Source organism: Galeopterus variegatus, unplaced genomic scaffold, assembly GCF_000696425.1.
Source record: "Galeopterus variegatus unplaced genomic scaffold, G_variegatus-3.0.2 Scaffold826, whole genome shotgun sequence".
NCBI lineage: Eukaryota > Metazoa > Chordata > Mammalia > Dermoptera > Cynocephalidae > Galeopterus > Galeopterus variegatus.
The window spans coordinates 385,766-403,559 of record NW_007726937.1 but is presented as its reverse complement, the minus strand read 5'-3'; the positions used below and the strand labels follow the sequence as shown (position 1 = coordinate 403,559).

General features: G+C 33.0%; 1 protein-coding gene across 2 annotated transcripts in view; it reads left to right on the top strand.

The window, feature by feature from the left end:
• The window catches only part of CDH8 (cadherin 8, type 2), a 208,472-nt gene that overhangs the window by 104,455 nt on the left and 86,223 nt on the right, over positions 1–17,794 (top strand). For both annotated transcript variants that reach the window (XM_008572712.1, XM_008572713.1), the window contains exon 6: positions 12,521–12,642. In XM_008572712.1, coding sequence (XP_008570934.1) covers positions 12,521–12,642 — 122 coding nt within the window. The remainder of the gene's footprint in view (positions 1–12,520; positions 12,643–17,794) is intronic.

The following is a 17,794-nucleotide window of genomic DNA, read 5'->3' as shown; positions in this document are numbered from 1 at the left end:
GAGGGTTGCGATCCGTTGCCGGACACGAAAAAAGACAAAAAGGAAAAAAAAAAATTCTTGATAGGTATTTGAGGGAGTCAAAGGCTGTGTTTAAACCAGTTCATCAATACAGTTGTCATGATGAAGAAAGAGTAATGCATAAAAATGATACTTTAAAGAGAAAATTCCGTCAAAAATATCCCCATTAGCATTTCTGTCCTGCTGGTGTCCTCGACTAATTACTTTAAAACTCATTCCTGAGCTCACTGATACTCCATATATTGGTAAACCATCACTAGTAATTTAGAAATTATCACACCATGAATGGGCAAAATGCATCTCAAAAAGTCTTCATCTAGTCCCATTAGAACTTAAACCTCCTAATGAAATTACTTTGCAAGATCTTTCAAATTCCCATCAGTATTATTTTAAACTTCCTAAGTTGCTGTCTTTTCTATCAATTACTCAGTTCACATCTTCCTGTTTTTTTAAACTTCCATGGCTCCTTTTATCCCTTATTCAATTATAAATTATTTTATTTTGCATTCCCCCATTGACTGTAATTTACTGCTAATGGCTTCTTCCCTTCTACTTGTAGAAGGCTGAAGAATTATTTATTGAGCCCCACCAGTATATCTAAATTTGTCAAATCATTTTTTCTTCCTTATAGTCTGCAAAGGCGGAGCTGTTTATCTCAATCGATGCCTGCAAAAACAACACCTCATAGAAATCATTTAGAAGCAAATTCCCTAGTAACTTAGACTTGGCAGTATTCCATTACCTTTGATTATAAAAGGGCAAAATTAATGGTCAATTCATGAGGCTATGTGATAGAGAGGTGACAGGAAGTCACTATGACTCAAATGATAGAACTCCAGAAGTTGTTTATAGTAGATGCCATTTCAGCCTTTTTTTCCATCATGTGTAAAAGCAGCCTGACTTTTGTGGCCAGTTGAAATGGGCTTTTCCTTCCAGACCACTTTGTCCCATCTCTCATGTTTAGAAAATTAATCTTTAATGAATGCTAATCAAATTTCTAATTATAATATCTTTATATTTAATGTTTGTGTATCAGATGAAAGGCAAACATTTGGGGGCCAGTCACAGAAGACATGAATAATTTCCTTAGAAGATTATCTAATTAGTTTTATTGCTCTATAATATCTTTAAAATTTGAACTGGTATCACTTCATTAATTTAGATAAAAGTCAAACTTCAGTATTTAAATATGACACGTGTTGAAAATTATTAGTTGTAATTTCAATCATATGGGTTCATCTAATATAGAAAAACATAACATTTTGGGTGTGTTTGGTTTTGTTTGTTTTATCTCGTTTTATTGGGTTTCTTTGTGTTTTAGCAGTTTGAAGGAGTACTCCTAGTAAATTTCTGGCACATTCATATAACTAGGGTAAATATTCACAAAAAAATCTCTTCTAATCTGCTTTATGTTAATTTTTAAAATCGTAAATCTGATCCAGAAATATTTCAATGGCTTGTCAGTGATCACGTGATATATCTTATGCTCATTAGCATATAAAATAGGATTCTTCCTGAATTGTCCCCAACTTTCTCTTCTGACATCACCAACTGTCTTATCTATGGAAATTCCCACCATTGGAGCTACTGATTTTTTGGTAATTACATGGTATCTGAGCTTCTGGTTCTTGTCACATGCTGTTAACTTTAACTGGAAGGATTGTCCAACTTTCTTTACCTACAATACTTTTACTCATTTAAGGCAAAATAAAAGGTCATTCCCTCTTTTAAATCATTCCTGTGGCTACAGGAAAGTGTTTCTTCTTCCTACATTCTTTTCTGGCACTGTGAAAGTGAATAACCTGTAGGATAGATGAAGGTATAAGCAAATCATTATACTGTGATGTCTTCTAGAGTACTGTGAATTACTTGATTATACGAGATTTGTCTCAATAACTAGGAATACATGTGTAAATATTTATTCAAAAACTAAATAGAAGAATGATGAAGGAACGAATGAATGAGTGACAAAGGGTGTTATCCAAAATTCTATCTAGAGAGGTATGGGGTTACTCACGCTCCTTGAGCTTATATCTTACAGTATTTTGAAGAATGAATTCTTTTTTTTTTTTTTTTTTTTGACCGGTAAGGGGATCGCAATCCTTGGCATGGGGTGGTCTGCACCACACTCAGCCAGTGAGCGCACCAGCCATCCCTATATAGGATCCAAACCCGTGGCCTCGGCGCTACCAGCACTGCACTCTCCCGAGTGAGCCACAGGGACTGCCCAAGAATGAATTGTAAGGGTTATGTAAACTAATTTGACGTATCTCTGTGTTCTAGGACAAGAGCATGTTTCTGATAGTATCATTCTAGTTCATCACAAATATCTTAGCTTTTGGAAAGAGATAATTTAGTGGGTTGAATGGTGGCCCCCAGAAAGATATGTCCAGGTCCTAATCCCAAACACCTGTCACTTTCATATTTGAAAAGCTGTCTTTGCAGATGTAATTAAGTTAAGGATCTTGAGATGAGATCTTAATAGATTACCTGGGTGGGTCCTAAATCTAATAACAAGTGTCCTTATAAAAGAAAGAAGAGGAGAAGACACAACAGAAGAGGAGAAAGCCATGTGAAGGTAGAGGCAGAGACTGCAGTTATGTAGCCTTAAGCCAAGGAATGCAGGTCCTAAATCTAATAACAAGTGTCCTTATAAAAGAAAGAAGAGGAGAAGACACAACAGAAGAAGAGAAAGCCATGTGAAGGTAGAGGCAGAGACTGCAGTTATGTAGCCTTAAGCCAAGGAATGCCTGAAGGCACCAGAAGCTGGAAGGTGCAAGAAAGTTTCTTCCCTAGGGGCTTCTGAGCAAGCCTTGCCCTGCAGATGCCTCGATTCTGGACTTTTGACCTCCAAGTGTGGGGGAATAAATTTCTGTTGCTTGAAGCCATCAAGTTGGTAGTAATTTGTAATGGCAGCCCTAGGAAACTAATACAAGGAGAAAAATAAAATGTAAAGCCATGATTTCTTTCAGGAACAGATTTTAACTTGGTTGAAGAGACAAGAACAATCCACACTTAATGGATAGATATTGTATTTACTATACAGCTTCATAAGTCTTGTGAAGTTCAGTTAAACACGAGAGAGAAAGAGAGAAGGGAGATGGTGATTGGTGCTGACTTTAATTTTAAAAAAGCTTTCTAGAGATGGTGCAGTTCATTGGACCTTGAAAGAATCATGGTCTCTGAAAAGCAGAAGGATCTGCCTTTCACAAAGTAGGCACAGGCATGAGACAGTCTGGATGAAACTGCTCAGTAAATATAAACATTGTGAAATGGTTCTAGAAAGAGAGTAGGAGGAAAACACAAATGGCAAAAGCACGCCTGTCAATGGAGAACCAAACTCAGTCTAGCATCCTTGCAAACACAGAAAAAAATTATCTTCCCCCCTGCAAGGTTAATGAGCTAGAATCAACAAGGTCCTGATGTTTTCTCTAAAAGGAATGCTTCCCAGTTTACCTACCTCAGATCTAACTATGACTGTTTCAGGCGCACCTTCTTTAAACCCTCCAACCAGGTCCAGCTGTCTCTGCTATGTGCTGCACTAAAACTGTCTCTTGCGTGTGTCTCTTACTATACTATCATATATAATTCAACACTATTTCATTATTATCAGCTACTGCAGTATAACTTCCAAGAGAGTAGAGACTTTACCTCTGTGTTTTTTCTTATCTTCCCAGAACATAAATGAGTGCTTATACATTGTTACACATATTTGATCATCAAAATTAAGGCACAGAATATATTAAAAATCTGTCAAATAAGTGAATGAATTTATCAAAGAAAAATTAGTATCCAAGGTTATTGATTAAATGGCATTAATTATTTTGAATGTTTTGAAGCCTTTATTGATAACTTGTTAGGTGATCTACTGTCCTAGATCATTATTGGGGATATATAAATGGCTCCAGAAATCAAGGGAACACAATTTAAACCACATATTGGTAAAATAAATATTTTATGATAGGAACAAACTTTAAAGGGCTACTAGAGCAAAAATATGTTTTAAAGAATTTCAGTGGCAGAAGTGATCCTGAATGACATTTTAGAAAATAGCTTTATTGAGAAATAATTCACATACCATACAATTCACTTACATAAAGTATCCAGTTCAACAGGTTTTAGCATATTCCCAGATATGTACAATTATCACCATGACCAATATTAGAATTTTTTTATCACCAAAAATAGACACACAATGATCCGTCCACCTGTTGCCTCTCTATTTTCCAAATCCACAATCCATAATTTACTTTAGATATAGGATTTTTAAATATTTTATCCCATTATATGGGTGTCTTTTCACCTGCTTGATAGTACCCTTTGAAGCACAGATGTTTCTAATTTTGATAAAGCCCAATACATTTATTTTTGTTTTCTTCTTTATTTCCTTGGTGTCAAATCTAAAATAACATCTAAGATGTCAAATTTTAAGTTAATTTTTGCATGTAGTGTAAGATAAGAATCCAACTTTATTCTTTTACTTGTGACTGTCCCATTGATCTATCTACATGCTATGTCAATATCACACTACTTAATTACAGTTGGTTTGTGTTAGTTTTTAAATTGAGATATGTAAGTCTTCTGGTTTTGCTCTTTTTCAAGATTGTTTTGGCTTTTCTGAGTTCCCCGCAATTCCATATGAATTTTAAAACCAGCTTGTCAATTCTTACAAAAAATCAGTCTGGGATTCTGATAGGAATTTAACTGAATCTGTAGATTGGTTTTAAAATATTGCTATTTTTTATAATGATAAGGAAGATGTTGTTTTTTTGTTTAGCCTGACAATCTCTGTTTTTTGATAGCATTGTTTAATTCACTCATATAAAGTGTTCTTATCCATATTGTTGTATCTGTGTTTATACCATTTTACTTTTTGCTATCTTGTGTCTTTTTTGTTGCTGTTCTTCTATTCCTTTTTTACATTTTTTTTGTATTAAGCAAATATTTTCTAATGTTATACTTCAATTGCCTTGGTAATTTTTTTAATTATCTTTTTTGAGTTATTTATCTAGTGTTATTTCTAGGGCTTACCATATACATTTAACTTATTAAAATCAGCTTCAGATTTATACCATCTTAATTCAAATGAGATATAAAAATGCTCCTACGATATACCTCTATTGCCTTTTCCTTTTATTCATGATATCAATGATATACATTGTATATGTATGAATGTTATAAATCAAAAATTATATTATAATTATAATTTTATATAACTTTGTGTCTTTTAAAGAATATGACTAAAGAAAGGAGAGAAAGTATATATTCATAGCTTTTGTCCTTCTTATTTATCATTTCTAGTCTCTTCAATTGCTTCTGTTGATTTGAGTTACCACCTGAAGTGATTTTCTTAGCCTAATACATTTTTGTATCCACCTCCCTCCTTTTTGCTGGTATTGGCAAATATATTGCATTCCTATATGTTAAAAGCCCAGCAATATACAATATTATACAGTTACTTTTAAAACCATTAAGAGAAGAAAGGAAAAGGAATACATATTAATAGTTTTTTATATGATCGATTCATAACCTTTACCATTTCTTTCTCTCTCTCTTCTTTTTTTAAATGTGGATTTGAATTATTGTCTGGGGTCTCTTGTTTTCACCTGTTACTTTTAAAACCATTAAGAGAAGAAAGGAAAAGGAATACATATTAATAGTTTTTTATATGATCGATTAATAACCTTTACCATTTCTTTCTCTCTCTTCTTTTTTTAAATGTGGATTTGAATTATTGTCTGGGGTCTCTTGTTTTCACCTGAGGAATAACTGAGGAATTATAATTTTTTCTAAGGGGAAGTCTGCTAGGAACAGCTTTTCTAAATTTTTGCTTATCTGGGAATAATTCTATTTCACCTTCATTTTTGAAAGGTAGTTTTGATAGATATAGGATTCTTGTTTGACAGTTTTTGTCTTTGAACACATTTTATATGTTAGCTCACTGCCTTCAGGCCTCCATCATCATTTCTTTTTTTTAATGTCTTTATCACTAGGGTTTTATTTCTAATAATAATAGTTTTATGAGCACATGCATAGGATATAATTTTTTATATTACTTTTAAATTATACTGAATTACTTTACATTATAACATTAACAGACTTCCTTTTTATTAAAACTTCTCAATATACATTGTAGTTGATTTTTGTGATTCACTCACTCACACACACACACACAAAACCAGCGGTGGGGGAGAAGATATAACAACTACAATTTTTTAAATTTGTTACAACAAGCAAACGGAAAGGACACTCTTGAGTGGGAGGGGGGAGAGGGAGGAGGGAGGGAGGTTTTGGTGATGGGCTCCATCATCATTTCTAATGAAAAGTCAGCTGCTAGTCTTATTTGGGTTCTCTTGTGGTAAGTTTTTCTTTGTTTTGTTTTGTTTTCCTCTTGCTGCTTTCAAAATATTCATCTTGTTTTTGACTTTCCACATTTTTAATATGATGAGACTGTGAATCTCTCTTTGCGTATGCTACTTAGAGTTTGTTAAAGGAGTTTTAGGGTAGATAGACTAGTGTTCTTCAATAAATTTGGGAAGTTTTTAGGTATTATTTGTTGGAATATTTTTTCCCCATTCTCTCTCTCCTCCCCTTCTGTCACTCCCATTATGCACATGACAGTGAACTTAATAGTATCCTATCTTTCTTTGAGGCTCTATTCATTTTTTTCTTTTTCTTTTTGTCTCTTATTTGGATTGCATAATCTCTATTTATTTATCTTCAAGTTCACTACCTCTTTCTTCTGCCAGTTCAAATCTACTCTTTAGCCCTCTAGTGAATTTTTCATTTCAGTTATGGTACTTTCCAAATGTAGAATTTCCATTTTTTGTTTGTTTTTATTGTTCTGTTGTTTTTATTTATTTTAAAAAATAACTTCTGTTTCCTTACTGATATATTTTACTTGATGTGAAATTATCATGATTCCTTCCTTTACTTCTTTATTTATGATTTCTTTTAGTTCTTTGAACATATTTATAATGGTTACTTTGATTTCTGCTTGTTAAATCTGACATATGGTCAGTCTCACATGTAATTTCCTTTGCTTGCTTTTGTAAATTTGTTTTTTCTTCTGGTATGTGAGTTATACTTTCCTGTTTGTTTGTTTGTTTGTTTTAATGTCTTTTAAGTTTTTATTGAAAACTGCAAATTTTAGATACATTCTAGCAACTCTAGTTATTGCCCTGCCCTTAGGTTTTGGTACTATTACCCCTTTATTTGTTTAGTGACTTGCTAGATTATTTTAGTGATTTTTCTTCACAGAAGTTACAGTCTCGCTTTTTTTTTTTTCGAGGAACACTTGAATAAACAGTGGTTTTGGCAAGGCTTTATTTGACTATTAGATTATTTTAGTGATTTTTCTTCACAGAAGTTACAGTCTCGCTTTTTTTTTTTTTTCGAGGAACACTTGAATAAACAGTGGTTTTGGCAAGGCTTTATTTGACTATTTCTTTCCCTGACCACATCCAGGTGTTAAGTTCCACTGATTGTCAGCTGACTGCACTACTGTTTTCAGCAATACCCTGCTGCATAATTCTCTCCACAGGGTGACCCATTTACATCTAGATCTTTGGAAGGGCCTGTTCCCTATGTAAATGTTTGAGATCTGTTATTACTCTTGGAGGGCTTCTTCCAGTTGACTCTACCCAATTCTCTTCAACAACTAGCCAGCCTACAGTTCAGGCTGTAGATTCATTTCCAGTGAATATACCACATCTACCAATCTTCTTTCATTTGCCTTGCATAGCCACCTCCACTATCTTGAGATCACCTTTATGCTTGAACTTTGCATTTCTTTGCAAAAGAACTCATTTCCTTTATAAAAGGTTCAAAATGTTCTGCTTTATGGCCTGCTTCTCTCCCCTACTCGCAGGCAAAATCTCTGTGCCTTGGTTCTGGAACCTTTTTTTAAGTGAGCTAAGTTTTTGGGGGAGATGGAGAGGTGGTAACCTCAGTCTTCTTAGTTCACCTCCCCCAGCAAGAAACTTCCTCTTATGAGCCATGAAAAGGGTGATCATGGCCCCCGCATTTTTAGTGACTTCTTGCCCAAGGTAGAGCCTTTGTCCCATGAGTGGGGAAATGGTAGAAGAAGACAGTCGCCACCTCTTTGCTGCAATTGACCAGAACTTAGTCTCAGAACTGGTAGCTGGATGTGGTGAGAAATGCTAACATCCTGTGCCTCCTGAGTAGATAATTCTCCAACTGAGAACTTGGGGGAAAGGCAGCTCTTCATTCTCAGGTGTACTAGTCTGGAGTGGATTTCCCATCTTGCTGAATTGTTAGGTTGAAAAGAGTAACCAGATTTTAGTTCTAATACTACAGACTCTCTTACTGAGATTCAGTAGATTTTTCTTTAAATACGTTTTTCTTTATTTGCCACATGCCCTTAGGACTTTTTTTCAGAGACTTTAACTTTTAGAAAAATAATTTTCATCAGTTTTTCTAGTGACTGGTTCTGTGGAGTTCTTAATGCTCTCATACATAAGTAAAGAAACAAAAAAACAAAAACAAAACAAACAAACAAACAAACAAAAAACAACCAACCAAACAAACAAAAAGAACTATGTATTTAAAAAGCTTTTTGGAAGAGATGTGGCTTTGGCTAACTATTGAGGGATAGCAAGGAATTTAGCAGTTAGAAAGGGAAGGGATTAAACTATTTTTAGTTAGGTTGAACTGTCCAGTATGTTTTACATGACACCAAAGCTACATGGGCATACTGGGCATACTCTGTAAGCATATCACTTTTCAGTGCAGAGTTAACATTTTAGGTTTTGTTTGTTTTGATTTTCAAAGGAAAAATACTATAAAATACTAAGTTAAAACAAAACACAAAACACCTAGAAATATAAGGGTACTTCATAAAGTTTGTGGTAGGATTTGTATTATCTCTTAATTCTGTTTTTCCAGGAACTTTTTGAAGTGCAACTTCAACTAAATAAGGAGACTGATTTAGTAAATCTGGGCAATTATTAAGTAAATGTAGAAAAAATCAGTTGTATTTGGGTTAAACATAATATATAAAGTGTACACCATGGGATTTTTACAGCTGTTACAGGTGGATTCCAATTTTAGTTCTGAGTTTTCTACAAGCCAAACTAAAGAAGAAAATAAAATAATTTACAAAATTCCCAGTGCTCATTACATAAAATAGACTATTTCCTTGTGAGTATGCTGAGAGAAATGAAATATGACAACTGGAAGATCATTCTTTTTCATTTATGATTTTTTACCAGTGTTAAGTAATAGCTCCCCAATCATTCATTGCTTGTAACAGAAAATATTTGATGGCAATTTGCTCTGGACTCCTAGAATAGATAAATACCACCTTGTCCCAGCTACTACATGTAAGAAAAGATACGTAACTTCAAAGTTGAAATTTCCTCAATAAGAAGCTCATGGAGCTTTTCCATCTTTTATGTTTGAGTTTTAATACTTGCTGGTCATAGGACTAAGATAATTGCAATTTATTGCAACTGTGAGAGCAAGAAAAGAGAAGAGAGAAGAAATGAGAACATGGACTTTGGCATAATTATCATTTTACCAAAACAGTGAGAAGAAAATCTGTATATGCATGTTTGTATGTGGTTATGCGTTTGTGTACAAGTCACATGAGAAAAAAGAAAGAAAAAAGAATGTTATATTTAGTAGACGTGGCCCAAACAACCATTGTCTGGGAATCTGACTCAATAAGATTAGCATTTTCTTTCTTTTAGAAGGAACAAAATAGCATTAAAGAAGTAGTATAGCTTATCCTTGCACATTCAGTTTTCCTAAGATTATGCACCTATTTTTCACCATTTATTCTGTACATGAAGTTTATTAAGTCTATGTTGATCATTGGCTATTTATTAATTAGATGATTACATAAAGACAAAAATTCTAACAGAAGGTTCCTATAACTATTTATGTACTCAAGAATTAGTTTAAGATGTGAAATGGAAAGAATGAATATTATACAAATAAATGATTAACCAATAGTTCTTGGAGTTGAATTACAGAGAATTATAAAAGAATATTGATTAATTAAAGGGACTCTGCTTGGGTGAAATAGCACCATGAGCAAATCTGTGGAAGTTAAGTTGTACAGTTTCTCAGGGAGGGTTGCAGATAATAAGTGCAACTCTGAGAATATTAGTGGTGGTAAAACCTATTAGATATAGTCAGCCTGATATTTTATCATCTTTGAGATAAATATTTATAATAAAACTATATGTGTAGTTTTTTATGAATTATACATTGCAAATATTATAAATATTTATAATAGAACTGTATATATAGTTTTATTATGAATTATAAATATATATATATGTATATATTTTTTGGACTTTGTCAGTATTATACTATGAAAATAGCTCATGTTTGAAAGACTATACTCCAACTACATTTTGAATGAGTAATCCTGGTAAAGGCATATAACACTTTAAGTGTCAATTTCCACATCTAAAATATGGGTCTTTCATTACCTACCTCATAGTCTTTTTGTGTGGATTGAATGAGGTACAATTATGTGAAAAATTTCACAGCATGTGTAGTAATCACTCAATGTGCATGGTGCTGAGGATGTGGACAATTACAAAAGGCAAAAGCTAGAGGGCCCTTGAATATGTGTCCAGTATTATTTGAGCACTTTTAATTTTTTTTCATATAGTATTTATAATAATTCTATAAATAAAGTGTTTACCTTTTGAGTTTCAGTTTCCTTAGGAATAAAACAAAGTTAAATAACTTGCTCAGAATCTCATATATAGCAGGAGGCAAAACTGGGGCCCCAGTGTTTGTTTAGGACAAACACTATACTCCTTTATACTCTCTAGGAGCTACTGTTCAGATCATGGTCAGACTAGAAAAGAGATGTAAATCTGTGAGGAGATTATCATACTCTATTTAAAATCTAATCGTTGCAAAGTTTTGTTGAGTGGATAAAGCATAAAACGTAAGGTTTTTTTTTTGGTCTTAGAGTCATGTGTTATACTATTTTTAGGCTTTCCCTTTCATCAGAACTAGTGAGGTATGTGCTTCCTTTCTGAATAAAGAAAGAATCAATTAAATAGATATAAAACAGTAAAAGAAAAAGGATATACCTGGTGAAAAGTTGGACGTCATCACCTTGATCTGGGGTTATGTTTTATGTCTGAAGTGGATAGTAGCTGTGGTAGTTAACTAAATTCAAATCTTGTTGCATAGCCAGTGAGGTTAACAAACTTTAAATTTGTAGCATGGCAACGATTATTTGGTGTGTGTTTTAGAAGCACTTTCATATTTAACAAATATGAAGGTTCTAACGGTCTAAATTTAATCAATTGTCAAAAAGGAGTTTTTGATATATGCAATGTAAGTCTGTTCATATTCAAAAGCCAAATATTTTTCCCCTCTTGCCTTACTTATAAATATTCAGTGCCACAGAAACACAAATAAATAATTTGCCATTTCCAATGCATTCTGTATAATTTATAACAGATCAAAAGATTATTACATGGTACAAAGTCAAACTGTATTGTGTTTATTATAAGTGAAAAATCATAATATGACCCAGGTCAGCAATGTATTAATGAACCAGATCTGAGTGTGTGTGTGTGTGTGTGTGTGTGTGTGTGTGTGTGTGTGTGTGTGTGTGTGTGTGTGTGTGTGTGTGTGTGTGTGTGTGTGTGTGTGTGTGTGTGTGTGTGTGTGTGTGTGTGTGTGTGTGTGTGTGTGTGTGTGTGTGTGTGTGTGTGTGTGTGTGTGTGTGTGTGTGTGTGTGTGTGTGTGTGTGTGTGTGTGTGTGTGTGTGTATTTATGTATGCATATATGTATTTTTTTAAATTTAAAGATTTAAGGATTAAGGATTATATATTGAGTTCTCTGCTATTAGAATTGACCTGGAAAGATTAAAAGATTATTATCTGTTTACATTGATGAAAATCTTTATGAAAATGACAATATTCAAATGACATAGGTTCATCTTACCCAAAAAATCCCAAAGTCAATATTTAATTTTTAAAAATCCATAAAATATATGATCTTTCATTTTTAATCTTATCCCTTTTATAATTATTAAGGATCCCTTCTCAATAAGGGATTTGGTTCTGGCCTTTTGCTGGGTTTTTAATGTTCATCACTAATGTATAGCCAGTCAAACAAGTAATAGCTCAAAATGGGTTGTGTTCTACCCAAGATAAACAAAGAGATAAACCTTTGTTGCATACAACATTTTTTAAAATAATGGATTTTATTTATAAAATAAAGCTTGCTTCATGAAGGAAACCTTTTCTAATTTATTCAAATACATTCTTTATCAAGCTAAGCTCCAGCAAATGATGTTTGGAATAAAAATTTATGCTTTTTTTAAAGCAGTTAAGCACTTGCTATTTTTCCTTATTGAGTGGTCAGACTCCATAATCACCATGTTGAAAACATCTAATTAAGGGAAGTAGAATCAGACACACATGCTTTCAAGAGAAAGTTGAGTTGCACGTTAAAATGAAATACCCTCAATGCTGATGTTATTTTTTCCTTCCCATAGGGAACCACAGTCAGATATCACGAGTACCTGTTGCTATTAAAGTGCTGGATGTCAATGACAACGCCCCTGAATTCGCATCTGAATATGAGGCATTTTTATGTGAAAATGGAAAACCCGGCCAAGTAAATATCTCCATGTTGTTAATGCTAAATATGTTTGTATACAACTGTCTCATATTTGATTAACCTGCATTATAGTGTGCATTTGCATCATTTATGATCTTCAAAGTCACAGGCAAGATACAGATCCTAGTGGGAACAGAGAGGGAATATTTTTCTTCCTCTGTTGTTAATTCTCTTCCTACTCATGACCAATTTGGCTCCTAAAGTGAAATAACGTAGTGCGCCATGAACCCAGAGCTTAAAATATTTTAAAATATCTTGGGATATAGGTGATAGCAAAGGATGGGACTGAATTTTAATCTTCAAATGACAGGAAGCAAGGTAAAATCTCATGGAGAATGGAAGTGTTTTTCATATCTAACATATGAATAAAACAGAAGAGTAGAACCCAAGAAGATCAATGGTTTAAGTTGTAGGAAGGCAATATTGAAATCTGTAAAAATGTAGATATATTTAGATAAACAGTAGATGAACAGCATGTTTTAGACATATGTATGAATAGAAAATTGTTTTTCCTGCCTCATGTAGGATAGATAGATAGAGGCAATGAAGACAGTAAGAAAAAAGGAAGAGAAAGAAAGATGAAAGAAAGAAAGAAGGAAAGGAAGGAAGGGAGGGAGGGAGGGAGAGAGGAAGAGGTTTAAACAAGCAAGAAAAGAAAACAAAAACAAATCCTGCTATATTCTGAATGTCATAATGGAAATAGCCTATGTAAAATTCTACAAAAACACAAATGTAATGCATTTATTTTAACAAGGTGCTGAAGTACTGTATGTTTAAGAAATTTATCATTTTTCAACTTCCTAATTTATTTCTGGATGGTGACATTTTAATTTAAATAAACAGCAGCTGACAGCATGACACTGGAGTTGTTAATCCAACTATTCTTGTGCCTCATGTGGGTGTTAGGAATTAAACTTACTATTTGTCGATCAGTTTACCTGACAAGAGTCAGATTTTTTTTTTNAGGTTCTAACGGTCTAAATTTAATCAATTGTCAAAAAGGAGTTTTTGATATATGCAATGTAAGTCTGTTCATATTCAAAAGCCAAATATTTTTCCCCTCTTGCCTTACTTATAAATATTCAGTGCCACAGAAACACAAATAAATAATTTGCCATTTCCAATGCATTCTGTATAATTTATAACAGATCAAAAGATTATTACATGGTACAAAGTCAAACTGTATTGTGTTTATTATAAGTGAAAAATCATAATATGGCCCAGGTCAGCAATGTATTAATGAACCAGATCTGAGTGTGTGTGTGTGTGTGTGTGTGTGTATTTATGTATGCATATATGTATTTTTTTAAATTTAAAGATTTAAGGATTAAGGATTATATATTGAGTTCTCTGCTATTAGAATTGACCTGGAAAGATTAAAAGATTATTATCTGTTTACATTGATGAAAATCTTTATGAAAATGACAATATTCAAATGACATAGGTTCATCTTACCCAAAAAATCCCAAAGTCAATATTTAATTTTTAAAAATCCATAAAATATATGATCTTTCATTTTTAATCTTATCCCTTTTATAATTATTAAGGATCCCTTCTCAATAAGGGATTTGGTTCTGGCCTTTTGCTGGGTTTTTAATGTTCATCACTAATGTATAGCCAGTCAAACAAGTAATAGCTCAAAATGGGTTGTGTTCTACCCAAGATAAACAAAGAGATAAACCTTTGTTGCATACAACATTTTTTAAAATAATGGATTTTATTTATAAAATAAAGCTTGCTTCATGAAGGAAACCTTTTCTAATTTATTCAAATACATTCTTTATCAAGCTAAGCTCCAGCAAATGATGTTTGGAATAAAAATTTATGCTTTTTTTAAAGCAGTTAAGCACTTGCTATTTTTCCTTATTGAGTGGTCAGACTCCATAATCACCATGTTGAAAACATCTAATTAAGGGAAGTAGAATCAGACACACATGCTTTCAAGAGAAAGTTGAGTTGCACGTTAAAATGAAATACCCTCAATGCTGATGTTATTTTTTCCTTCCCATAGGGAACCACAGTCAGATATCACGAGTACCTGTTGCTATTAAAGTGCTGGATGTCAATGACAACGCCCCTGAATTCGCATCTGAATATGAGGCATTTTTATGTGAAAATGGAAAACCCGGCCAAGTAAATATCTCCATGTTGTTAATGCTAAATATGTTTGTATACAACTGTCTCATATTTGATTAACCTGCATTATAGTGTGCATTTGCATCATTTATGATCTTCAAAGTCACAGGCAAGATACAGATCCTAGTGGGAACAGAGAGGGAATATTTTTCTTCCTCTGTTGTTAATTCTCTTCCTACTCATGACCAATTTGGCTCCTAAAGTGAAATAACGTAGTGCGCCATGAACCCAGAGCTTAAAATATTTTAAAATATCTTGGGATATAGGTGATAGCAAAGGATGGGACTGAATTTTAATCTTCAAATGACAGGAAGCAAGGTAAAATCTCATGGAGAATGGAAGTGTTTTTCATATCTAACATATGAATAAAACAGAAGAGTAGAACCCAAGAAGATCAATGGTTTAAGTTGTAGGAAGGCAATATTGAAATCTGTAAAAATGTAGATATATTTAGATAAACAGTAGATGAACAGCATGTTTTAGACATATGTATGAATAGAAAATTGTTTTTCCTGCCTCATGTAGGATAGATAGATAGAGGCAATGAAGACAGTAAGAAAAAAGGAAGAGAAAGAAAGATGAAAGAAAGAAAGAAGGAAAGGAAGGAAGGGAGGGAGGGAGGGAGAGAGGAAGAGGTTTAAACAAGCAAGAAAAGAAAACAAAAACAAATCCTGCTATATTCTGAATGTCATAATGGAAATAGCCTATGTAAAATTCTACAAAAACACAAATGTAATGCATTTATTTTAACAAGGTGCTGAAGTACTGTATGTTTAAGAAATTTATCATTTTTCAACTTCCTAATTTATTTCTGGATGGTGACATTTTAATTTAAATAAACAGCAGCTGACAGCATGACACTGGAGTTGTTAATCCAACTATTCTTGTGCCTCATGTGGGTGTTAGGAATTAAACTTACTATTTGTCGATCAGTTTACCTGACAAGAGTCAGATTTTTTTTTTCCTTAAAGAAAGGAATAGCACTGTAGCTCTATGTTTTTATTTAATTATTACATAAGATCAATGTGTTACCCTCCCATAAAACAGTGGGCATTTTCCCCCTAGACTACTTTCATGAATCTAAAATATTAGCTTTTCTCTATCAACCAAAATAAGGCACGCACACAAACACACACACACACACAAACACACACAAGCTAAAATTCTAGTAATAGAACTGATTAGTTTTTAAATACCTAGATATTATTTTCTCATCAAAACATTCATCTTTAGCCGTTATTATTTTCACACTTATTTTCATAATATTCTTACATTAACTTAAATGTTTCTTAATTTCATATGTGGATTTCCCCTTTATCAATCATTCTTTCGAGCTTCTTCATATGTGATCCTTTGAGAATGGAGTGTGTATTTGTGTGTATGTGTGTGTATACTATATGCATACACACACACACACACACACACACACCACTAAATTTTATTTAGCAAAATTGCTGGATTGACTTGGCAGAGTTTGACCAAAATATGGCAGGTCAGTTTCAAGGAAATGTTTGTACATTTGTTGTATGGGCCAGATTATTGCTAGAATAATGTAGCCAATCACAGACTTATATACTTGACATTTTTGATCACCCAGAATCTGCAAAATGCTTTCTGATTTAAATAACACTCCATCACTTATGCCGAACTCATCACAGAAGTTAGAATCAATGACATTGACATTTGAAAAACTCAACATTGGCTTCGCTTTTGATATTGACACACATGCTCGTTGGATCTCTAGAAATCTGAAGGTTTACCCTGTGGATTTTGACTGCTTCCAACGTTCTGATGATTTCTCAGCAGTTCTTTTTATCCTTAGGAAAAAATACATTGTTTCCTCATCTTTCCTATTCACGCATGATCAAAATAAAATTTTAAAAAGTTGATTCTTTGTTTTATGACTTTTGCAAATCAAAATGAATGACTCGTTTTGTGAACAAATAATTGTGTTCTGTGTGCCCGTCCTATTCCCTAAGGAATCTGTTTAGGTATGTTTTTTAAGAGTGTATTATTTACGTGTAGGGGTCAGATCTTTGTTTAGCACTGCTTTTGTACATATGGATGGCTGGTTGATACATATGAAGTTGTTCAAACAACTTTGATCAAACAGCTTTCCAGAATTGTTTGAAAACTTTGTGTTGTCAGAACTCATGTTTGATTCTTTACCCTAATCCTACATCAATTTTAATGCTAAAGTATCTCATTTTTATATTTAGTATTTCTCCAAACTTGTGGTACTTCAAAAAGTTCATGGAAAAATGGAATTAAAAGATAATGTGAATCTTTTTATGAACCTTTTGAAGATCCCTCCTATTTGTTATTCACTCCGAATAGTGTTGACTTATGTAAATTCAACATAGATACATGTTCAATCATCTCTCAAAATACCACACAAATGATGGACTCACTTTAGAATTAGAATATTCATTATCAGATGAATGAATCTAATAACATGTTCATGAAAAACAAATGTGAAAAATTGAATTAGTACAAAATTCATAGTTACCTCAATACTTTTTAACAATATCTGCTTTACAACAGTCTCAGAAAAAGAAGAGCAGATGACATTCAAATGTCTTGTTTGCCTGAAAGGTATGGTTTTAAGGCTAAACATTAAAGGGGATCAGCTTTCTGGGCAATGGTGTAGCCAGAGATCATCAGAAGTAATCAAGGATAAGCCATTAAAAACACCCAGACCATAAAACAGTCTGAACTAAGAGGATCTATGTAAAGAGGTGATTTTTTGTTTTGTTTTGTTTTTTAACATTTCACAAAATGAAAACTAATATTAATCCTTGAACATAGAGAATTCTGTGTGGTTTATTCTTTCCTACTGAATTGGACTCATCTAAACTCAGTCATAGTTTTAAAAATTAGGAAAAGGAAGGCCACTTCCCTATTGTTTAGGCATGTATCTCCAGTTCATGATACATCTGTGCTAAAATAGATGTATGTTTACTTTGAAAGTAGAATTGGAAATCATATCTGTTTGTATCACCTTCTCATGATT